We start from the raw sequence: 23,235 nt of genomic DNA on the forward strand, positions 1-23,235 counted from the left end.
TTTTGTTCGTTAAATTTTCTTTTTTTTTTCCATTTTTACAGCTAAACGAGGTCTGCATGCAAGTCTCAGTCAACTCCGGTCTTAGACTCCATGGTCTGACCGTACTAAGTGGATCCAGGCTAACAAGCCATGTGTTTCCGAAAGATACACCGATTTATCTGGTATTTGTATTTGATGTGTTCGTATTTGTATTCTTTACTAGAGCTAGAACCATCTTGGGCCCCAAGACATTGCCATGGATTTCGACGCTTAGAATCTCCCAGTTTTTCTTTTTTGCCTCGTGAAAATTGGATAGAGACCGTGTCCCCGAAGGAAAAACCGGAACTCTGATCTGCATATCATAATCCATAATTCCTTTCTTTCCCTCTGTTGGATGATTCTTCGTCTCATCTTGCTCTTGTCATGGAGTCCTTGAAGCGAACACAGGCCTCCCCGCGTGGGAAATTCTCCCTCCGGCGCCCGTGGTGCCTCGCTGGTTTGATTACCGCCATTATAGTGGTTATTATTGTAATTGTTGTTCCGCTGGCGGTGATCCTTCCCAGGAACAATGCACACAAGGGCAAGGCATCCAAAGTGCTTTTTCCCGTGTACATCTATCCTGAAACGAACACTACTTGGGATCCCTTGTATGATGCGTAAGTAAATGCTCAACCCCTGAAGACTGGAGCTACGGTTGACTTGAAACATATAGGATTTCCACACATCCTGAGCTTGACTTTGTGATCATCGTCAATCCCTCCAGTGGGCCTGGTTCCTCCACTCCCAATACTCAATATGCGACCGCTGTGCGTCGACTGGACACATATTCCAATGTGCAAAAAGTGGGATATATTCCCACCCATTATGCCAATCGGAATATCACTGCTGTCTTGGACGATGTGGCCAGCTATGCTAATTGGACGGCGACATCGAATGAACTTGGAATGGATGGGATCTTCTTCGATGAAATTCCCTATGATTGGAATTCCACCAAAGCCGAATACTTGAGTCAAATCAACGAAGCGGTTAAAAACTCCACAGGGATCCAATCACCTCATTTGGTGAGTTTTGCTTTATTTTTTGTTTTGCTTTTTTTACCCTGGAAAGGACCTGCATGGAGACTGCATGAAAGTGGAAACGGAGGAAAAGGTGGAAAGTGGAAGGTGAGAAAGTGGGCAATGGCAGTGGAGAGTCGATCTGGATTCATCGATCCGGATCGTTGGTACGGACGGCCGAAAAGTGGAGTCGCGATTCGGTCTTGATTTCTTTCTTGGGATTTTTCGATTTTGGATCTTTCCAGTTCTTCGCTGATCTTGATCTAGATTATCCACAACCCAGGAACAATTCCCGATTCTCGATATGCCGATAAAGATAATACTACGGATATCACTGTGGTCTTTGAACAATCTTACAGTTATTATCAAAGTCAGAAAAAGGAGTTGGCGACCCTGGAAACTTCTCAACGCGGGAACTACTCCTACATGATTCATTCAATCCCCACCATGACGAATCACAGTCTGAAAAATTTTGTCGACGATCTTAGTCACCGAGCCGCCTATCTTTTCTTGACCACGCTAACAGAGAATTATTATGAAAGTTTTGGATCAGGGTTAGAGGAGTTCTGCGATGCCGTCCCTACCTGAGATCAAAGTGGGTACCCATGTGGCTAAAGCGAGAGCGAAACAATCCGGTGATTCATATGCGGGAATAAAAATATTAAACAGAAAAATACGAAGTTGGTCAAAGCGATGCGCTGGTGGCTTGTGGCTGATGCCAAGATTATGGGAGGCGTGATTGACAGGGGAAGTAATCTTAGTAATCTGATGTGTTCCTGAATGTAATCAATTTCTACGCTGTATTGTATTTTTTTTGGGAATTTATGATTTGTTTTTTTCAGCCTCGTTCGGCCACAAATAATCCCTGCCTCATATCCACAGCGGAGTGGCGTGAACCTTTAGTCCCTTGGCGCTAAGACGTTAGCGTTCCTTAGTCTGACTTAGTGTTCCTGCGAGTTGGCTCACTTTGATCCATTTCCCCCCATTTTTCCCCAATTTTCCCTTTTTACTCTTTTTTTTTTCCACTTTTCGCCTTGGAAGGTCAGCACTAGTCAGCTAACGCGGGAACTTATAAATCCGACGTCTGGAGCCACGTAAGAAACTCCCCTGTGTCCCTGCATTCCTTGACCATTTGTATTGGTGGTTGAGTCTAGGGTCTAAGAAAACCCCTTTCCCCACCCAATATGACCATGGCAAACATGTCAAACATGGAAAATATGGCAAGTATGGCAAATATGACGAATACGGAGCTGCCCAAATCCACCGTCGTGGTGCCTTTGTACATCTATCCATTGGATTCGGAAACATGGTCTCCACTCTATGCAGCGTAAGTCTGGAATTCAATACACCAACACCAACACGAAAACGGACATCTATCCGAACATCACCATGGCCAGAACATGGAAGACGGATCGCGAAATCTAACCAAAAGCTAACAGCATCGAATCCAATCCTGACTTGGAGTTCCTCGTCATCATCAACCCAAACAGTGGCCCAGGCGAATCGCCTCTCCCAGATGCCAATTATTCCCGAGAAATCCCCCGTTTGAATGGTTACCCCAACGTGTACACCGTAGGCTACATTCGAATCGACTACTGCAAGAAGCCCCGCTCGACAACCTATGCCGAGATTGACCAGTACGCGGGTTGGTCGGCCCAGTACTCATCCACCGGGCTGGGGGTCCAAGGGATCTTCGTCGACGAGACCCCAAACCACTTCACGTCCGATCGAGCCGATTATCTACGCGAACTGACCAAGTTCATCAAGAACAATCCGGGAATTCTCGCCGATCGATTTGTAAGTCCCGTCCCCGTTCTCCCGGTGGATCCGGCACAAGTCCATGGAAACAGACTAATGAACTCACTTGAGGGTCTAGGTGGTCCACAATCCCGGGACCCCACCGGACGTAGAGATTAGCGAGTCCGCGGATATGTTTTTTATCAGTGAGGAACCGTACCCACGCTACCGATCCGATGAGGTCCAAAAATGGCTGGGGCGGTTCAAATATGATCGGAACAGGTCCGGTGTGATGATCAATGAGGTCCCATTGGATGAGCTGGAGACGCTGGTTCATGAACTGCGCGGCAAAGCTGCCTATATTTTTGTGACAGAGGTTGCAGGTGATTTCTATGAGCGATTTGGACCCCACAGTTGGGGGGCTCTGATGAAGGCTCTGCAGTCTTGAAACGATGGAACTGTGGGTCAGGGATAATGATACACCCACGAGTGAATGGTCTCCAGTTTTCTCTATTTTTCTATAGTTTTCTGTAATTTTTTTCGCGTCCAATGCAATCGTTCTCTTACTTCGTACGAAGTAGTTATGAACATGTCAGATGTGGCGTTCGTATCGGGTAAAACCCTGGAGTCAGCCACATTCCGACCTTAGCTCTCTAGCTTGTTATTGGACGGTTGACTTCGGGACAATAAGGTCGGACCCGAGATTGGAAAACCCAAGTTTACCCTGCCATAAGGCGGTGCGCCTCATCCACTGATAACCTATATCTTATCACATGTGGCACTCGAACGGCCTGCAAGGGGCAAAGAAAAAATAGGCGAAAGTTAGAACTTAGAACTAAGAACTTACAACTGTTGTCAAAGCGAAATTCTACATAGTCCAGATGGTAATAGACAACCTTATTACGGGACATCCGGCAAGATCGAAGATCTTTAGCCGATGGACCTTGTCTTGTATTACCATGGAAGTATTCCAGGGAAAAAAAACTTTATGACCCACCATAACCGGCATCAGCTTATGCTATTTTTGACTTGATCGAGTATGAAATACTATGATACACGTGGCGGAGACTCCGTACCCATCCGTTACCAAGTGAGACATACTCGTCTCGCCTGTAAGGACTAAAGTAAAACTCCGGTTTGCTTCACATCTATGACCCGCTAAGATAACATTTGAATGTGGCAATGATGCCCGAGCAGGTTTCGTCTAGATTTTGTCTAGATTTTGTCCAGATTTTCTCAAGATTTTCTTGATATTTGTAAATCTATCTATCTATATCCACTATGTTAAATCCTGCAATTGCGTCTAACTAATTTCTAATTCCTAATTTCTCGGCAAATGGATCATGGCTGCTCCGAGAAGGAGCCTGTCGAGCTTCGTCTAGCCCTACCTTCTTCCTCTCATCGAACCATGTCGTCCCCTCCGCCAGGTTTTTCAACTGGGTCCAACTCTCCTCAATTCTCTGACCCTTCAACGCCTGCCACAGAGCCTGACGATCCACTCGATGTTGACGCCGATGATTATGTTCTTGTGACAGGAGGTCTAGGCTTCATTGGAAGTCATACTTCCCTAGAGCTCCTCAAAGCAGGCTACAACATCATCATCGTAGACAACCTAAGCAACAGCTACCGCGATGTCTTTGCGCGAATCCTCGCAGCCGCAAAGCTCCACTACGAGCCTCTCGGCCTGCCGATCCCCAAAGCAAAGCTCTGCTGCGCTGATTACCAGGATATGTCGGCTATGGGCGTCCTCCTCGGTACACACGTCACCCGCATCCCAGGCAGCACCGCTACCCGCTCCAAGATAACAGGCGTCATCCACTTTGCCGCCTTCAAGGCCGTCGCGGACAGCATCAAGCACCCACTGCGCTACTATCAGAACAATGTGCGCGGGTTAATCGACCTCCTAAGTCTACTAGACGACCACGGGATCAAATCATTCATCTTCTCCTCCTCGGCAGCCGTCTACGGAACCCTAGCAGACGACACTCCGCGCCTCCGAGAAGAGAACTGCGTCCACGAACGCGAATCCTACACCACGGCCTCGGGCCCTGTATCCGTCGAGCCAGGCTGCACAGGAATAACAAACCCCTACGGCCGAAGCAAGTGGTTCGGAGAAGCAATCCTCTCCGACGTCTGCACGTCCGATCCAAGCTGGACAGTCCTCTGCCTCCGATACTTCAACCCAATCGGCTGCGACGCCTCAGGGCTCCTGGGCGAAGATCCACGCGATTGCGCCTCGAACCTTTTCCCGGCGGCTGTGCGGGCATTGACGGGCCAAAGCAGTGAATTGTGTATCTACGGCACGGACTGGGATACGGTGGATGGAAGTGCGGTGAGAGATTTCATTCATATCACGGATCTTGCGCGCGGGCATGTGGCGACGTTGTCGGCTGCGCAGGAGGGACGGATTAGTGGGTCTTTTAGGACTTTCAATCTTGGGACGGGAACGGGACATTCCGTTCTTGAGGTTGTGGAGGCTTTGGAGAGTGTTAGTCAGTTGGAGATTCCTGTGAGAATTGTTGGGAGGAGGCCTGGGGATGTGGGGTCTTGTGTCGCTACGCCCGACCGGGCGGAACGGGAGCTTGGGTGGAGGACGGAGAAGTCTTTGCAGGATGCTTGTGAGGACCTTTGGAATTATCTTAGAGATGCGGATCAGGTCAAGGTTTGATATATATACTACGTAGGTAGATCTGGGATATTAGGATATTTAATTTGCGGGCGCAAGCGTTTTAATTTGAAATTAATCAATTTGTTGCAATGGTTTACAAACACTTAAACAGTTGTGCAGGTGCAGCACTTGAGTGCGGGGTATCATGGTACATCATACAGAAGAACTTCAACAACGCAACATCAATAACTGTAATTAAATGTCAATTAATTATTGGTAAGAATACTTAGTAAGAAATATGAATAAGATCCGAAAGATACATCCATAACAAAGAAAAGCCAAATCATTGAACTCGATTCAACCCATGGATGGACAAAGACAAAGTATACTTCGACGTCAGAATTCAGGGTCCGCCCCAACAGTCTGGCCCACCAACAGTCTGGCCCAGGGGAAGACCCAGGGGAAGACCCAGGGGAAGAAAATAGAAATACGGAGTAGAAGTATTCCGGGGAACAAGGGAAACCTTGGAACCCTGGAAAGAGGGGCCGGTTCCTTATCTACAAAATCATGGAGTAAATAAGCGAGGGGGCGACTTTGAACGACCAAGTGTATCAACTGTGGAACAATTGCTTCATAAGGTGAATTTTCCATGATTGAAGTTTATGAACACAGCAAAATGGCAATTGTGTAATTATGCAAGTGAATATACCGAGTTAAATCCCAGCTAGAAGCAGATCTAAGATGATCTACATCAGTGCCGTATAACAAGCAATTGATCCACTACAAATGTAACATCCTTAATCCAACTCATCATGTCAATTTGCAAACCGTTATCTACTCCGTACTCCGCTACCTTACTTGTCAGCTTGAAATCTCCACTCATCGCCACTTTTGACACCTCTTGGCAGCTTTTTCCTACTAGTTCATCGGCCCCCGCTTTCCATGAACGAATAAATTTTTTTCTTTAAAATTCATACATCTCCGGTGTATACCAAGGGAAGGTGACGGTTTTCCCAGCTCGGACATACGCTGCGGCGGCGTCTATAGGCGAAAATTGACTTTCCAACTATCCGGATCGGCCGCGTAGACAAGTGTAGAAGTTGACTCAAGCTGCCGAGTGTTAAGAGGCTTTTCATTGAGTTAATCAATGACGACTACATTCTTGCCACAATTGTTTACTCCATTTGTATGGTATGGACAATATCCATAACCCGGGTATCCGATTAGCTTTTCAATTGGGTTTATTGCTTCTATACGGTATTAGATGAGCCTTAGAGAATAAGATACAAAAATACCAATATTCAAACTCGTACTGGGTTTTACATACCCGATTTAGAGGATTACAATGGCCAGCAAGCGCTTATGAATATACGAGACTAGTCGGAAAAGTGATCCACAGCTCGCACAGCCCCTACATCGCGGTGTTCAAGGCAGGTCCTAGATATACTAAACCTACTAATCATGACCCACAGCGACACAACGTTGAACATCCTCAAGAATTAGTAATCTAGCCATGTTTAACGATAGCCCTCTTCGATAACATGTCTCGACAAGCTTCCGTGGCGCCATATCCGAGCAAATCCGGCACAATCACACCCTATCCCATGGCTGACAGAGATTATTTCGATGATGCCAGTGATAACATAAATTGGAGTATCCATGCAGAAGCAAACAAGTGATTTCTTCGTTTCTAGATGAGCGGTGAGCGATATCTAATTTGAGCTGTCAGAATAGCGTGGCCTTGGCGAGACGGCAAAGCAAGGGAAGCCATGTCAGTCACAGACGTCTGTTGGGAAAAGTTCCGATTTCACCTGTAAGGAGAATTCCATCCGTACAAAGCATGACAATAGAGTGGCATGGCCTGGATAGATATCCCGACTTGTTGCGTGTCAATATACGGGTCTTTCATTGGCCATGTTTTAGGTTTGGTGGGGCCGCGGGGATTTCGGAATATCAGGCCAGATACATCACATCCCTTGTTTGACAACACACCAACTTTGATTTGACAAAAGTCCTCGCCAAGGGTCAGATCACGACAAAGTGCGAGGTTGAGAGTAATTAGAGCTGTTGCCCAATAGATGGCCATGAAAAAAGCCATCCGCTGCTCCTATTTAGGTAATATTCCCGTTGATCCTTCGGATTTCTGCCGGACTTTGTAATCAGGCACCAGAGTAAGCGAGCCATTTTTTGTTTCTTTCGGGTATTCTTCACGTATGTATGGCTGCAGGGACATTCGCTTAATTATGGCGGCATATGGGGAAGGCGTGTCGACGCCCAAGGCTGTGATAGACGCATGATGTGAAGTCAAACTAAATGTCACCGGAAAATTGAATCAGTATGTATTTGTACTAATAGCTCTAAAATTTTCTGAGCAAATTATGTACATAATTTGGGATGAAAATGATCATCCTTGTAATGTTACCCAAAGTAGACAAGACTAGAAACCTTAGAATATTGAAAAGCTTTGCGCGTTAACCAGTGATAATAAACTGACAAATAAAATTTGAAGGGATTAGCAATTCGGAGACAAAATTAAAAATCAAACGTCAGAGAAGGTCTCAGCAAATGATTCGATTCATTGGACAGGAGTGTGCTGTAAGACCAACGTCGTGTCAGATATATATTTAAATTTCAACTGCGCGCGCAATGACCTCGGGGAAGAGTGGAAACCCCAAAAATAATATTGAGTGGCTCGTCATGACAGACTGGTGTCGTAATGTGTACTAGGCCACATACAATTTCAAGAAGTCTCAAAAAAGCGTACAGAATGTCTGAGTGTTTGGAGAGTGTTCGGGAGAACAATAGAGGGCTGACACGTAGAGCAGGGATTTGCGACCGCAGAGCCACCAAAGCGGAAGTATTTACTTGGCACCCTCTTGTAAAGAAAAGCCTGACAGACAACGGCGATGCAGAGATTGAAGCCTGATTGGCGAAGTTATCAACACGGGAGTGTATTAACGCTATGCGAGACTGATTATGTGCCGCAGCTGGAGCTCTGGTGCCCAGATCATGATAGTGATTTGTCAGGCCATGGCCTGCACAGTGCATCACAAGGCGATAGACGTGGGCCTAACGACCAGCGTTGAGTCGAAAGAGAGTGGGTGGTACGAGACTGCCGAGAAGACCATCAATGCAACCAGGCCAATTATTTCAACCATTGTGCTTTCCGCGACCGGAAGTATTGACGAACGTTGTTTCGGAATAATTATCGCACCTGTGACGATGATGGAGACGTTGGTTTTCTGGAACAGACAAATCAACTAACTTGCATGCACCAAGGACACAGAGCTGCAGGACCTCATCAGAAAGATGCCGAGAATGTTTTGATTCCGCACGTGGTGGGCTCATAGACTCCAGAAGTTGACCTTTGTATCGTGCTCTTAACAAGCTCGATTGCGATGGGACAGTCGAGAGATCTCATCCATTATGCCATCCTGGACTATCCAGCCGTTCTGGTTGAGTTCCATTGCATCCTATACCTTCTCAATGGCGAGTAACTTCCGGGGGAAGAAGTGGTTGACGAGAGTACTTCATCACCATCATGGCTTTGGCCATGAAAGTGATTTACCTCCACCCACCAGTATCCAATGAAGTATCCAACAACATTTTCCAGGAATTTCCCAAGCTGTGGCCTCAAGTGGGTCTCTCTCCTGGTGCGATCCCAGAGATTCAAACGGTCTGCGTGGTGACTTGAAGACGTGCAAGGTCGTCGGTCTGTGACAACATCGAGATATTCACTTCAGCGACCTCCAGGATTACACCCAGCTTTGAATACCACTACTGGGGCGGTGTCTGCCAGTCTGCTTATGAGCATCAGTCAATGTACGACACAGAAGATTTCAGGATAACAAGATACCATGTGTGGCAGAAGAAGACTTTCCGAATCCTTCAATGAATCTGTTTGTATTTGTTCGGCACATCCAAGGAAACAGCCTCCTCTCCAAAGGGCCAGAGCACATGGTGAGTGGCGTATCTTGTACACTGAAAGCGAGTTCATGGCAAGAGATCTATGGTTGAACACTTGGAAGTTTCGTTGCGGGGGAAATGAGGAGTGTCAGCCTCGGAGATCATGGACGATGATCGCTTCCTGATTTGGCAAGGGTGGAAGGTGTGAGCAGAAAGCACGAACAAGTTCATTCATTTCGTCACACTTGTCTACGTTGGATTCAAGGCGCTGTGGAAGACATGGTGATGTATGAGGTGTTACTGGGCTTCTTCCGTCCCAGCAGGGATATGTTTGTATCAACAGGCCAGTGCTGCGATGGTGATTCTTAGATTGGCATTGTTGAAGCATGCACATGTGACTAGAAATCCAGATTAGAGCCTGCACTTCAGGTATGCTACTTGGATAATGTCTCATTCTACCAATCAGGGCTTTAAGAACGATCTCGGTTAGCCTTGGCCCTAAAGATTTTGATTTCAATTTCCATAGGGCTGTTCCAGAATGACAAGTAACAATGACAGCGGTCCTGCTAATACGGGAGTAATGAAACCATGCATCGGTTTCTGCTCCCAATTCAAGGAGAAGACCTGCCATCTTGTGACGACACCCCATAACCGCTTGCCACAGTGGAAACTGGGTCTCATTAGACCAACTCTTCATCCTTAGATTCAGATCAGCACCATGAGCGGCCAATAGCCGTACGGTTTCAATTTGATTTCTTTCTATGGCATAGTTTAATGCCGAAAGGACGCTTGAAGATGTATCATTGATGTCTGCACCATTGTCAATTAACATTTGAACCATATCATTGCGACCTATCATAGCTGCGCAGCACAACGCATTGCCAACACTATAAGGATGGGTGCTACCAAATCCTTCATTGATCTTCAAACTGTACCGCATGCATTCTGCCATTCGATGCGCAGCACAGTGCTCTAGATGAAGGTGTTCGTACTTCTCGGCAATGAGCTGGTGAAGACGAGGCAAGATCATGGCTTCGAGGTCCGAGTAGCCCTGGAGCAGGGAGGATAGATCAATTTCGCTTTCGACATTCGAGATGATTTGGTACAATAACTCGTTGGGTAGATCAAAGAGCGACATTTTGACGCTTATATGCTTGTTTCTGACTGAGGAAAGATTGCAGACTATCTGGCTTGGAAGTTGTTAACAATGGATGCGATAAATCAGGGATGAAATGTAAGTGAAAAACGTAATACGTACCTGTATACCAAAAAAGCCATTGACGGGGAAATAAAAAAGGAAGAAGTGAGCGGGTGAAGATATGTTTCTGTGGAAAGTGATATGCTGCGCATATGCGGAAGAATGCACGAAAGACAAAGTTGTGTGGTATGAAAAGACAAGAGGGAAGAAAGCTAGAATCACACACGAACAGTCTCAATTACTAGACCTAATTGGGTCAACATATCAAAACGCATTAGTAATTGCCCAGCATGGTCGCGGCGCCCACGCCGCACCCTGATCAGGATACACTGCTCATCATCGATATATGAGTTGCAACTTAGGAGATCACGACTTCATATACCTGCCAGCAGCCTAATGATAGCCAAATTCAATCCTAGGGAATATCATGTCTAGCTCTGACCATTTATATACCGCACCAGGAAAGAAGCATTGCGCCCATATACTTTATATAAAGCTCTGGCCACAGTGAGTTCGTGTCATACGCGAGGCCCGTCTTCAGAGGATGTGGCAGAAACTGTTTTCTTAAAGGCATGGAAGAAGAAAGAAGAGAGAGGGAGACGTTCCAAGGGGAATCTTTAAAACTGAGGCAGATGGTAATGGGTCCCACCAAACAGCAGGTCTATTATGCCCACAACCCCAGGTAGCATGCCGATAATATTGGACAGATCATCAATGTTGGAGGGTTTATTGCGTTGTTGGATTATAGGTAAAATAGCCCCCTTGAGTGCCATCCAGCGTGCCATCGTGGCTTCCCTGACGCTGCCCAGAAGAGGCTTGAATCTTGAAGAAGTGATCAGTAAGGAACTTTCTTACACAGAACCAGTTTTTGTCTATCTGTGCAGGGTATATGGGCATAAATAACTTATCCGAAGCCTAGGACACCTAGGTCGCACGAACCAAATCAGCCGCCCGCTCCGCAACAGCATATACTTACAACTTGTGTGTCTGGATCTTCTGATAGTTGAGTTGCAACTACCAATTAGCAGTGCCACCGCCGATGATGATGTAATCCGCATTGAGAGGTAGTGTGGATTCCATGGTGAAATATTTAGATGGGAGGGATTCCAACATTGCGGATGGTTGAAGAATGAAGAAGCGAAGGAGCATAGAGTGGCTGGAAGGGATTTGACTAAATTATAAACAAGAAACTTGGCCCTCGGTTCCACTCTTTGATGTCGTCCAATACCTTTTGGGCGCGGTTTGTATGGCCCCCACGATACCCGCGTCGTACCTGCGAGGAAAGGAAGACACGTAAGCTCATAAGGACTTGAGCTCTCTCACGCGTAGTAGGTATGACCGTAGTTACATAGCGACAGTGGGTAGCAATGGTGGTGAGATCACATCAGGGCCAGTGGCTCCATAAATGTGAGCGCGCGGGAATGGAGTGACTCCGGGAGCTTAGAGGTCTAAATCATCTCTGCTATCCCGAGATCTAGGAGTACAACATACATCAACAGTACCGATATTACTACAGGGCCGCTTGGGCCAAAGTGCGACAGAGGCCGTATATTTCATAAAGATTTGATAATTTCCACACCCAATTATAACAAACAGCTTGGGTGAACTGAAGACATAAAGACAGTTCCTGACTAGTCCCTAAACCGACTCGGTGTCGGCAATTCTGAAAACATATTTGGTCGCGGAAGCTTTACCAGCTTCCAAGTCCTTCAAAGCACCCTCCAATCCATTCAATCCGCCCTTTCGCACCTCGTACGGGTGTCCCGAGAACCATCCCTGTGCCAGTCCTCGTCCCATGAACTGATAAAAGGCAGCACCGAATTCCTTATCCTCAACGGTCTTACCCTCGGCCGGCGGGGCATGGACTGAGCCAACCATAGTCTGGCACGCTTCAATACCCTCAGGCATCTTCTCACTGAGAGCAGCAGGCAAGACAACCGTGAATTTACCAGGGGCAGTCAAGGAAGCCATCAGGTTCTGATAGCTTCCATGCTCTGAAACTGCATCATAAGCATGACGAATCGGCTGTCCTTTGGCAGCAGCCTTAATCTGAGCGCGAACAGCGTCGTCTCCCTCACGATAATCGATGACTGTGTCACCCTTCTCCTTGTCAATCAAGCTTTCGACAAATGGAATTCCCTTGCCCGCGACAACGATCAGCGGGTGAATATTGGACAGCTTGGCAAATTTCAAAGCAAACGCTCCCACTGCCGTGGCACCACCATAAATCACCAGCGGCAGGGATTCCTTAGTCGGGTTCCAGGGCAAAGGAAGCTCAAGTCGCTGATATAATCCCAGGGCGGCTGTCATCGCGGCCAAAGGAATTGTGGCAGCCTCTATGCATAAAGATCAGCAATCGTGTTAGCAAGAATGGAATTTCAAACGTACCCTCTAAGCTGGTCTTCTCCGGGAGATGGAAGGTTGTGTGCTCCCAGGCAATGGCGTATTCAGCATAACTACCACCTGGTTTCATCATCTCGTGAAAAGCGGCCACTTTATCGCCCTTGCGGAAGTTCAAAACGCCTTCTCCGACGCTCTCGACATAGCCGGCGATATCATCACCAGTGTTGCCATATCCCTCTGGGTACCACTTAGGTACCTTCCAGTCCTTGGGGTTGGAGCCGGACACAACTACCCGGATAAGGACCTGACCCGGCTGCGGGGTAGGGATATCAATGTCCTTGATAGCGACCTTGACGGGGTATTCGACAATAGCTTCCTTCATTATGGTTTAGTATTCTTAAATTGATTGAATGGGGTACCGGACCGTCCCGGGAAGATGGAGGACATCTTATATATCTTTGGTAGGATTCTTGGACTCCACAAATCGAATTTGTAATCTATTCAACGGAAAGTATTGGAAGAGTGTCGTCAGTGTGGATCGTCTATCATAGGAAAACCTTGATTAATAATTTAAGCTTCATTAATCACGAATGTTCCATGGGCCGCTATAGCATAACTTTATGCTACTTTACCTGTAATGCTTTGATCGGTGATAATCTCTATATATTCCTTCCAAGCAAATAGGTTGAATCATCTTTGCGATCATAAGTATTTAGATGTCAGATACCTCTGTCAACAAAAGATAAAGAATTCTTCAAGCCCGTCTTCCCGATTCAGACTAGTGTTAGAATTTAATGCCGGCACTTTCTCATTTGACCCCACAATCGGTGCAAATTTTGTGCATTGTGGATCTCATCCTTGATTCCGTTGGTTTCGTCCGTGGGTTTCGTCCGTGGGTTTCGTCCGTCTCTCTTAGCCAGGTCTCTTTTTGACTCAATGTTTGTTCATAGTAATTCTGAGTGGAACTTATACAGGTCCTTTTATGCAGAATTAAAGTATAAGCGAACTAAATTCCGCATATTTTAAGTCCGGCACTTGAGATCACCATACCTGTTTCTTCTAACATTTTCATCTACCCACCAACTTACCTACCAATTTGCATAGCAGATTCGTCGTGGAGGGTTTCAGTGGCACTCGGTCATTTCTGGGGGCACCTGCCAATAATTTCTTAGAGCGCTGAGTCCATACGTTGCTCACTCAGGCTCGACACTACAGAAAAGCTGAGTGGATACCAACTTGACTGAGAACGAGGTGCAGAGACATCTCAATATCGGACAGGTTATACGATACTAGAAGTCGAAATATATTAAGGCGTCAAATGTCAAAGAATTTGATGATATTTATACTCAAGTGAACTAGCTACAGAATCTATGCTCATGCATCTAGCCGGATGCAAAGACCAGCTGACCGGCCAGTCAACTAACATATTGGTAAATTCATTCTAATTCATCCTGACGTGGGAATCAATTCACTCCAGCAGCTACCAACATCTTAGCAAAGTTCGGTGTCCCAAGTCCAGTGACAGGATCCCATCCTGTGGTAGCGTTCCAGCTAGCATAAGGAACGACAGGGCCGCCGTTCGGGGCACCACCGAAACGAGATTTTCCATCGCAGCCAGTGCTTCCACCCGTGGTGATGTCATTTAGTGCTGAGCGGCCACTGGAGTACAACCATGGGTTGAGGAATCCCAAAGTAGGCTTGCCAGCTTCGATGAGGGCATCGTTGACGAGAGCGATGATACCCGCGAACGCGGGTGCAGCGCAGGAGGTACCATCCACAGAGTTGAGTGATCCATGCTCGTAGATAGCGTAGTTCTGACCTTGCGCCGCAACATCGGGGAAGGCACGACCGTTAGGGTTGAATAGACCGGACCACTGAGATCCCAGAGTAGTAAGATAGGCGCTGACAGCAGCATCTTGCCAAGAAGGACGGTCCCACAGATCAGAGAACCCACCCGAGGAAAAAAGCACAGCCTTCTCCGGGGAAGTTTGTGTTGTTCCTCCAACAGATGTAACCCAGGGACAAGAGGCTGGGAACTGGGGGGAAAGTGGGTGGTGTTCTTTCCATCGTTGGTTTCGCAGGCTGCGCCAACGCCAGAGTCACCAGAGGAGAAGATAACTGAGACGCCGCGGCTGCCGAGTTGGGCGTAGAGGTTGCAGACGCTCTGGGCGTATTTTGCAGTCACGCTCTGTTCGTCTTCACCGTAGGAGTTGGAAAGTACGCGTGGCAGATCAGCGTCATCCATCTTGACGATGCTTTGCAGGAAATCGAGGTATGGCTCATTCTCGTCGTCGCTTGCATTGGGCTGGTCCAGGTCTGGGACTAGAGGGGCACGGCCACCTGTGCTGAACTCTGTGACGGGGACTGGTGAGCTTACCCCAACGATGTACTGGAGGTCTAGGTTGGCCTCGCTGCCGTCTTTGGGGGAGGTCTGATCATTTCCACCACCGTTGTACTGGATCACACTGAAGTTCTGGCCAATGGCATAGGGGGCGATATTCTGCTCGAACAGGGCAAGATCCGAGTACCGAGCATACTGTTCCAAGTAGCTAGCAAAGGCGATAGAGTTGCCGTTGTCAGACTGGGCCTTATAATCGCCGACAGAGTACAGGTCCTTTAAACACTGCGGTGTGATAGCACTATTGCAATCAGTGCTAACATAGTGAGAGGCCTTGCGGAAAGCCTCATTGGCAGCTTTCTTCTTCCCGTGGATTGTCGCACGGTTGGCATGCATCTGGCCAAAGCGAACGGTAGGAGTAACCATGTTGATATGATCAACCAGAGCATCCGGAACGGAATACTCCAGAGTACGAAGACTTTCCACGTGTTTCCCATTGCTGATATAGTACTGGAAGTTGGCGTCCAGCAGCTTATTGGCCGTCTCCACAGTTGTGAAGAACTTCATCCAATCGGCATCTTGCTCGATGTTTGTGATGCCAGCATCCACCAGCCATTCTCGAACGGCATCCACTGATGCAGCACTGGGCTGCAGCATACGTTTCATTTCATCGTGCGTGCGAAAATGTTTGCCGTATTTCGGGTGATCGGGAGTAGACATGTCCATCAAGGCCTGCTCGAATCCAGGAACATCACCTTGTGCCAATGCCACCTGCAATTTGATGGGCTGGCTAGCACGGGGGGTCCGAGAATAATGCCATCCTACAACAGTTAGCTTTATCATGCTTATCGAGCGAAAAACATACCCTCCGGAACAGCGGCGAGTCGTTCAAACACTGCCGCCGTGGTACAAGATGTAAGAAGAGACAAGACCGCCAGCGACAACACGCCGTGATTCGAAAACGACAGCATACTTGACAGGAGTGACGGGCCTTGCTCAGGAGAGCCGAGTCAAATATTTATGTAGGCAAGGCCCCGGAATGGCCGACGCGAGAGGGGTAGATCCAACGGAGTATTTATTATGGTTGCATCGGCGGGGGAACGACTGCCTAAGAATGTGCAGAAAGAACCAGTCGTCTGCCAGTCCAGGGCATCAACGCGCACATGAGCTCTTGGCCCTGCATAGTCCCACAATCTCAGTGGACCCTGAACGGATGACCGTCGGAAGGATCCATAGTCTCAGTTGGATATCGGTCCCTGAACCCCTACTCCAATCGGATAATGCGTTCTGCAGGTTACCGTTTCGTCACAACGGGGTTGGGCAAAGAGGACATGAGATAGCCATTGATGTGATCGGAATGGGGAACCCCTCGCTTCCTGGGCTGAGACATTTGCGACCTTGGGCGCGCGACGCGATGCTGGGGAGATGATCGACAGGGGAGACCCACACTTGATACAGTGATGAATGCGGTGACGTCTGAAGATTCCAATAAAACACGGACAAGATCGATGAATTGAACGTGTATGGCAGCTGCAGTGAGATTTAGCGACGGTCTGAGTTTAAATCTGGAATGGGCATGTGTAAATGTGTAAAAATTATGAGGTTAAGGGGAACTTTGCCAAGTAAGACGAAGATCTTGGCACTCAATTGAAAAACAGAACTTTTTCAGCCACCGAAATCAAGTGTAGATTGGAAAGATATGGTTGGTTCTGGTTGGTGATCTCCGATTAACTTCTTCTTCAGGGGTTGACCTATCACAGTTCCAACCAGCAAGATTCTAATGTAACACACGTGACACACCAACTTTGTTGCGTGAACAGTTGTCAACAATACCAGCTAAGATTGTCAAGGATATCAATTTATATGCATGTTGAATGTTCAACTATTTTGGTACTTATATACAAATTTGCTCTAAAGGTCAACATTTAAAGTTGATCAGATGCAACAGACGCGGCCTCCTCATTCTCCAAATGCTGAGCGTAGACCATCTGAGCAATGGCATCTTCAGTCTGCAGGTATGTTCGGCTTCCCCGGATAAACCAGAAAGCCACGGCGATAACAAGCATGACACCAAAGACAGCAATGGCGTAGTTCATATCACTGGGTGCCGGGTTCGGACTACCCGGGAAAAGGAAGAAGATGGTGGTGATGACGCAGTAAACAATGCTAACCCAGTTCAACCAAGGTCCCCAGCGACCGAGTTTGAATGAACCGCCATCAGGTAGTTTGTCCCGACCAACGACCAACAAGGCGAGAATGGGCATCGCGTATGACACAGTCAAGGCGATAGTGCTGACACTCAGGATAGCCTCGAGCACGGTATTGGCGAAAAGATACAACACTCCAACAATACCGATGACGACGCCTTGGCCCCAGAGTGCTCGTGCGGGAACCTGCCACACGGGATCGATGTGGCTGAAGTATCGGCTCCAGGGAAGACCGCCGTCACGGGCAAATCCCCAGGACAAACGCGAGGCTGTGGTTAGAACACTGACACCCTGGCCGAGTCCGTTGAAGATGAAAAGGGCGAGCAAGACAGCGCCGCCCTCTAAGCCGATTGTCTCGAGCATAAGCTCCATGAAAGGGAGGCTTGCGTTAGTGACTGCATCTAGGTTCTGGATACAGCCCAGGCAGACCACCATAAAGATGAATCCAGTGATTGCGCCAAAAAGGACGGCCATCCAGATGACACGGGGGGCGTTTCGTCGCGGGTCGGGGATTTCCTCCACCATGTGGATGACCGAGTCGAAGGCAGTCAATCCATATGCTGCCTGGACCAGACCAGTGAACCAGACCACACCATCACTCCACCCAGTCTGGTTGATCCATTTTCCAAACACAAAAGAAGCAGGCTGGAAGGAGAGGTCGCTCTTCACACCGACCGAGATAATCAAAGCCAAGGACAAGACAATGAACAAACCGCCGAACCAAATACCGACGAAATTGTTGAACCATGGCAGGATCTTCTCCTTGCGACAGCTGACAACGTTGATAAGGGTCAACAGGAAGACCACACCGATGTACACAACGAAGTTTAACCAGCCCTCGTTCACGCCGTTCCAGTTGGGTGCAAACATGGTCTTCATACCGAGCAGGAACTCAGTCATGAAAGCGGTCTGCGATGCCGTCAAGGTCCACCAGCCGAATGTGTTGATCCAGGCACACATGTATGATACGAATCGGCCGAGCGGCGTGTTCCAAAGTCGGTAGACCCAGTATGCTTGGCCCAGAGCTGTGGGCATGCTACTTGTCAACTCGCCCAGCGAGAGGGCTACACAGAGATTGCAGCCTGTGACCAGGACCAGACCCCAGAGAATGGTAATAGGACCGCCATTGGTAAGACCGCTGCTGAGATCCTGTGCAAAAGTAGAGTAGGTTCCTACATTTGAATCAAGTCAGCTTCAATTCGGCCTAAGCCACGCAGTCCACCTGCAGGTTTGCAATTGCATCCATGCAGTGTGGCAACAGTGAACATTTACATACCAAGAACACAAAAAGCGAGAGCCAACATGCTCCACATATCAAATTTTCTCGTCAAAGCCTGGGCATGACCCATGGCCGCCAAATCGGTCGCGTCCTGCACATCCTGATCATCCTCCAAAGGCGGTTTAAAGGGAAGAGAATTCGAGTTCGACTCCAAATCCATCGTATATTCAGCCGGAAGCAATAAAGATTAATTCAACGGAGAAGCAAGTAGACGTAGCTCCCATTTTCCGCCTGAAGCTGAGATCAAAAGAAAAAACGAGTTACAGGGGCGACTGGGCTGAATTCTATATCTTGCTGGATGTTGGAACTCACGCGATCGTCCAGGACCGGGCGCTGGTATCAGTATCTCCCCCAGGAAAAATACGGGGACACAGATAAAGCTGGAGCCGAAGGAATTGACCAATGATGATTGGATATGGGACGGGAATTATGGGTGGGAATTGTTAGAATTGGTCATGACTTGGAAGCTGTTGGTCATAGAAATGTTTTAACGATGTGGGCGTTTTTTTTTTTTGATTTTTTGCGGGGAGTCGCCGCTTCGGATGGACTTCCTTTAGTGGGTTATCGCTTTCCCCACAAATGATAAGTGACAATGTACATGAATTGTGTCAATGTTGAAATATTAGATCAATACAGATAGATTCTAAGATTCATTATTGTAATAGATATTGTAGTCCTAATTTGTTCTTGTTGATGCGTTATCCTTGAGCCTGGATTTGATATAGGAACCCTCTGTACATACAAGTACACTCGCTAAATATTCGAAAGTATACTTTGTAGTGATTTCTGAGTTTAATCTAACATTATGAACTTTTGCGCCGCATCCAGGGACCCTGCAGCCATCCAAGCCATAAGCGAAAATATGGAAGCCGTGGACGGATCATCAGTATGTAGTAACGCTTAGCCCAAAGTAGAAAGTCCATGCGACCGATAATGAACCGTTATCGCCTTGACGGCGGACTAAACTCCGCTATCATCACGAAAACATTAGCATTGCCTTAAGATTTGAATCATATTTAAACGTTATCAGATGTTCTATCTTGGTGGAGATCTTTATTCTCGAAGGTGTTCTTCCTGCAAATCTTCAGTTCTTAGTGCGTTTCAGTGATGTACTGAGCTGTAGCGAACTGCCGAGTCTAGATCTATGTCTAACCGAGTGGTCGAAATATACGTCTCACTAACCTAATTGCAATGTTCATATAAGTTGAAATACGAGACACTAATCTTAAAATCGTAGCTGATGACAAGCATAATTACGGGACGTCGGAATATCCCTTAGTATTTGGACGGAAAACGCCAGATCCGCTTTACAGGTCAAACTTTGGCAATAAGAACGTGGAAGTTAATAAGTCGGTAAGAGCTTGATAGAACTTTATTTAGAATGATAGCTAGATCAACGATGATTGTGGCTGATGCCCCCGAAGACCACATCTCTGTGCATCCGTAATTGGCCTGCATCGCCGTCTCGGTGTAGAGGTCTCCGTTACCTTCCTATCTAGGCGATCAATGTGGGTTGCTGTCTTGATACACTGTCACGGGGCTGAGATAAACTCGAGAACGATGGACATAGAATGCGGATGCGGGGTATATCCATGACACCTGTAATGCTTGATTGAGGACTAATGGTGTCATTTAACAGTAGCACTAGTTGATAGGGATTAGTGGTATAGAGGTGTAATAGTGCCGACGATAGTCAGGTACCGTGTAGTGCCGAACCCGTTCAGGAATGAATAGCCAGACTATCCATGTTGGGCTTAGATCACCATGCATTCCCCACTAAAGCTCATGCCCTGGTCTCGTGCCTTTTGCCATGGTGGCGATTGTGATTTCATAATTTCAATTTGGTTGGTAATTTGATTTGAAATACCAAGACTAATTCATATCTGTGGAGAATTACCCCGGAATTGAGAAAATATCAAGATATGAAGATGTCTCCACATTACTGAAGACATTTAGTGCTCGAAGTTTAGACCAAGTGATTACTGGCCTTAGCACGGCGCTTCAATTCAATGACGGCCAGTTTTAACCTACTGCAAGTCATTTGTTCGCTTTACCTTTCTTTCTGCCAGACCTTGAAGCAATAGTGACTCCACAGAGTATCTGCTTATGCCAGTCAGATATGAAACTTTAGAGAGAGACAATCGCAATCACTCGAATATTTCCTACTTAGACAGCAGTCAAGGGAGTTTGTTTTCCATGATGGATACTGATCAAGGGAAGCATACAGCTGTATACTGCGACCATAATCTGCAGATAACGGGTTTCAGCATGGGCACCGCAACTTCAGATGTTAGAAAAGAATCGCACAGGCCGAGACTTGAATTCTACATTCTTTATAATCATAGCTTTCTGTTGGAGTATGGATCTGCTGACCCCCTCCGTTTGTTAGCGCGTGCATGTCTTTAGCTATATTTCTCCCTCTCTCTCCCTCTCTCACTTCTCTCTTCCATCCCTCTCGGAATACAGATCTTGTCCCTCTCTTCTGTTTCCACGCTACTACCCTTTAGCCCTTTCTTCCCCTGGACGCCAGATCAGCTGCCAACACTTTCCATTGCTGCCTGATGAGTACACCAGGATGTTAGCCAAGATTCAGGATTTGTTATATACCGACATCAACCGGTTGATATATAAAACCTTCGGTAAAACATACAGTTTTCAAGCCGATTGTGAAGACTCCACATGTGCAACAGTGGCGATAAGGATTTGCGATAGTCGGAGATTTGTTATTCCGGTCAAGTGCCACAGAAAACCTCTTCCCCACTTGTCCGATCAAACATTCATCACAATTAATCATGGCGAAGTCCAAAGCCGCTAAGCGCAAGCGCAATGCGCAGGTTGACCTTCCGCAAAAGCTTCCGAAGGCCGATTCTACCCTCACCCCGCCTCCCGATGGCACCACTCTTGAACCAAAACATCTTAACACGGTTGTCCTGGAGGAGGACCTCGAAATCACAATTGAAACTCTCGCCACCCTCACACAATTTCCCAACCTTACAAAGTCGAAAGCATGCAAGGACCTGCGAAGCGCAGTCTACGATTTTCGCCAGGCATGCACGACGGGTGTCAATTCTGCTGAAGGCGCAAACTTGACAGCACGAATCACGGGCGCTTTGACCGACAAGAAATTCCTCGATGCTAAGATCTTGCTCGCCGAAATGAGGATCCGGGGTGAGCAGCCCAAGATCGGAGCCTTGTGCCGTTGGGTTCGTGATTTGGATGTTGTGAGCGGCCTTTCAACAAAGCCCGGCGCAAATCAGATTCCGGTGCGCAGCTCAGAGGACTTGGATCTTCTTGGTGTCCTCGATGCCATCCTTCGGGTTAGCACACCGATTGACAGCTCAAAGGCTGTTGACTCACCTGGCCCCATTGCCTTCCAATCTATCTGGGATCTGCGTCCTTCTTCGGAACCCCTCCAAATATATGCCTCTGTTCTCGACAAATCGATCCTGCAACACGCACCAAAATCCCCTTCCGCGCTCCGTGTCATTGAAACAACTCCCGGTCCCATGCGAAAGCCTCCCAACCACCACCCCGCTCTTTTGTATACTACCACTCCGAATGCCGTCCCTCTCGACACAGTCGCTCCATCTATAACATACCACCCCCACCCCGCCGTTCCAGGTCTCGGCATGGCCATGAATGTACTGTCTCCCGCAGAGTGCAAGGCCATCATCGCCGCTGGTGAATCCGTCAACTTCGTCCCTGACGTACCCCTCCGCGAAGACGGCGATATGAGTGTTTTGGCACACAACTTCTACTGGGTCATCGACACCACGTTCCACGATATACTCTGGTCTCGAATTTCTCCATATGTCCCGCAGTCCATTAACGGTCGTCTTGTTCGTGGTGTCAACCGACGCTTCCGCGTGTATAGATACGTCCCTGGGGCCGAGTACCGATGCCATATTGATGGTGCTTGGCCGCCATCCGGCATCCTACCCGATGACACTTACGTATACGATTCCTCACCCGAGGATAACAGGCAGAGCTCCATGTATACATTCTTGTTGTATCTGAACGATGAATTCGAGGGCGGAGAGACGACTTTCTTTATGCCTGCTGCGCGCGAAGGCACGCTGAATGCCTACCCTGTGCGGCCGGTGATGGGATCTGTTGCAATCTTCCCCCATGGAGAAGCCAATGGGGCGTTGCTACATGAGGGGACTGGTGTAAGGAAGGGAGCGAAGTATATCATCCGAACTGACGTAGAGTATGATGTAAAGCCACAGGAGTAAAAAGAACTGGACACGAATAATGAACACTTCACTGCAATGAACTTTCTCAGTTATCATCGACATGACATTTGGCCTGGCTCGAGGAACACATAACAGGCATCACCGATGTCTTCTTTCATTTCCGAGATTATCCTTCGTTTCAACTTTGATCGGGTGGATCACTCGGGGATTTATGCACAACTTTGTTCAAAAAAAGCTGAAGTTCCGATTTCCCTTCACCAACAGCTCCGACAGCTCCGAGATTCTCTTTGGCATTATTGGCTTTTTTACCAAAGCCAACCAGAGGCATAACAAGCCACAGCTGTAAAGGTAATTCTCTCAGCTGGAAGCAGCGCTTCGCATGGAAATAA

General features: G+C 47.6%; 8 protein-coding genes across 8 annotated transcripts; 4 read left to right on the forward strand and 4 right to left on the reverse strand.

The window, feature by feature from the left end:
* Nucleotides 1-402: 402 nt before the first annotated feature.
* Nucleotides 403-1,622, forward strand: N7520_002266 (spherulation-specific family 4 protein; the record flags this gene model as incomplete). Its single annotated transcript, XM_057136201.1, has 3 exons — nucleotides 403-635; nucleotides 692-1,040; nucleotides 1,302-1,622. 3 exons carry the CDS (start codon nucleotides 403-405, stop codon nucleotides 1,620-1,622), a joined length of 903 nt encoding a protein of 300 aa, XP_056998887.1.
* Nucleotides 1,623-2,218: 596 nt separating this feature from the next.
* Nucleotides 2,219-3,219, forward strand: N7520_002267 (spherulation-specific family 4 protein; the record flags this gene model as incomplete). The annotated part of the gene is made up of 3 exons (XM_057136202.1): nucleotides 2,219-2,361; nucleotides 2,474-2,831; nucleotides 2,911-3,219. 3 exons carry the CDS (start codon nucleotides 2,219-2,221, stop codon nucleotides 3,217-3,219), a joined length of 810 nt encoding a protein of 269 aa, XP_056998888.1.
* An 888-nt stretch (nucleotides 3,220-4,107) lies between these two features.
* N7520_002268 (NAD-dependent epimerase/dehydratase family protein) lies at nucleotides 4,108-5,439 on the forward strand (the record flags this gene model as incomplete). Its single annotated transcript, XM_057136203.1, has 1 exon — nucleotides 4,108-5,439. The coding sequence occupies one exon, from the start codon at nucleotides 4,108-4,110 to the stop codon at nucleotides 5,437-5,439; it is 1,332 nt and encodes a 443-aa protein (XP_056998889.1).
* A 4,646-nt stretch (nucleotides 5,440-10,085) lies between these two features.
* On the reverse strand, nucleotides 10,086-10,423 carry N7520_002269 (uncharacterized protein; the record flags this gene model as incomplete). Its single annotated transcript, XM_057136204.1, has 2 exons — nucleotides 10,086-10,095; nucleotides 10,116-10,423. The coding sequence occupies 2 exons, from the start codon at nucleotides 10,421-10,423 to the stop codon at nucleotides 10,086-10,088; spliced, it is 318 nt and encodes a 105-aa protein (XP_056998890.1).
* A 1,698-nt stretch (nucleotides 10,424-12,121) lies between these two features.
* N7520_002270 (zinc-binding alcohol dehydrogenase family protein) lies at nucleotides 12,122-13,208 on the reverse strand (the record flags this gene model as incomplete). Its single annotated transcript, XM_057136205.1, has 2 exons — nucleotides 12,122-12,819; nucleotides 12,872-13,208. The coding sequence occupies 2 exons, from the start codon at nucleotides 13,206-13,208 to the stop codon at nucleotides 12,122-12,124; spliced, it is 1,035 nt and encodes a 344-aa protein (XP_056998891.1).
* A 1,081-nt stretch (nucleotides 13,209-14,289) lies between these two features.
* On the reverse strand, nucleotides 14,290-16,135 carry N7520_002271 (S53 family peptidase; the record flags this gene model as incomplete). The annotated part of the gene is made up of 3 exons (XM_057136206.1): nucleotides 14,290-14,862; nucleotides 14,919-15,985; nucleotides 16,030-16,135. 3 exons carry the CDS (start codon nucleotides 16,133-16,135, stop codon nucleotides 14,290-14,292), a joined length of 1,746 nt encoding a protein of 581 aa, XP_056998892.1.
* Nucleotides 16,136-17,089: 954 nt separating this feature from the next.
* N7520_002272 (putative amino acid permease family protein) lies at nucleotides 17,090-18,810 on the reverse strand (the record flags this gene model as incomplete). The annotated part of the gene is made up of 2 exons (XM_057136207.1): nucleotides 17,090-18,543; nucleotides 18,648-18,810. The coding sequence occupies 2 exons, from the start codon at nucleotides 18,808-18,810 to the stop codon at nucleotides 17,090-17,092; spliced, it is 1,617 nt and encodes a 538-aa protein (XP_056998893.1).
* A 2,632-nt stretch (nucleotides 18,811-21,442) lies between these two features.
* On the forward strand, nucleotides 21,443-22,885 carry N7520_002273 (prolyl hydroxylase family protein; the record flags this gene model as incomplete). Its single annotated transcript, XM_057136208.1, has 1 exon — nucleotides 21,443-22,885. The coding sequence occupies one exon, from the start codon at nucleotides 21,443-21,445 to the stop codon at nucleotides 22,883-22,885; it is 1,443 nt and encodes a 480-aa protein (XP_056998894.1).
* Between the last annotated feature and the right edge of the window lie 350 nt (nucleotides 22,886-23,235).

This window comes from Penicillium odoratum (genome assembly GCF_028828045.1).
Source record: "Penicillium odoratum strain IBT 22623 chromosome Unknown utg000002l_segment0_segment0, whole genome shotgun sequence".
Lineage (NCBI taxonomy): Eukaryota > Fungi > Ascomycota > Eurotiomycetes > Eurotiales > Aspergillaceae > Penicillium > Penicillium odoratum.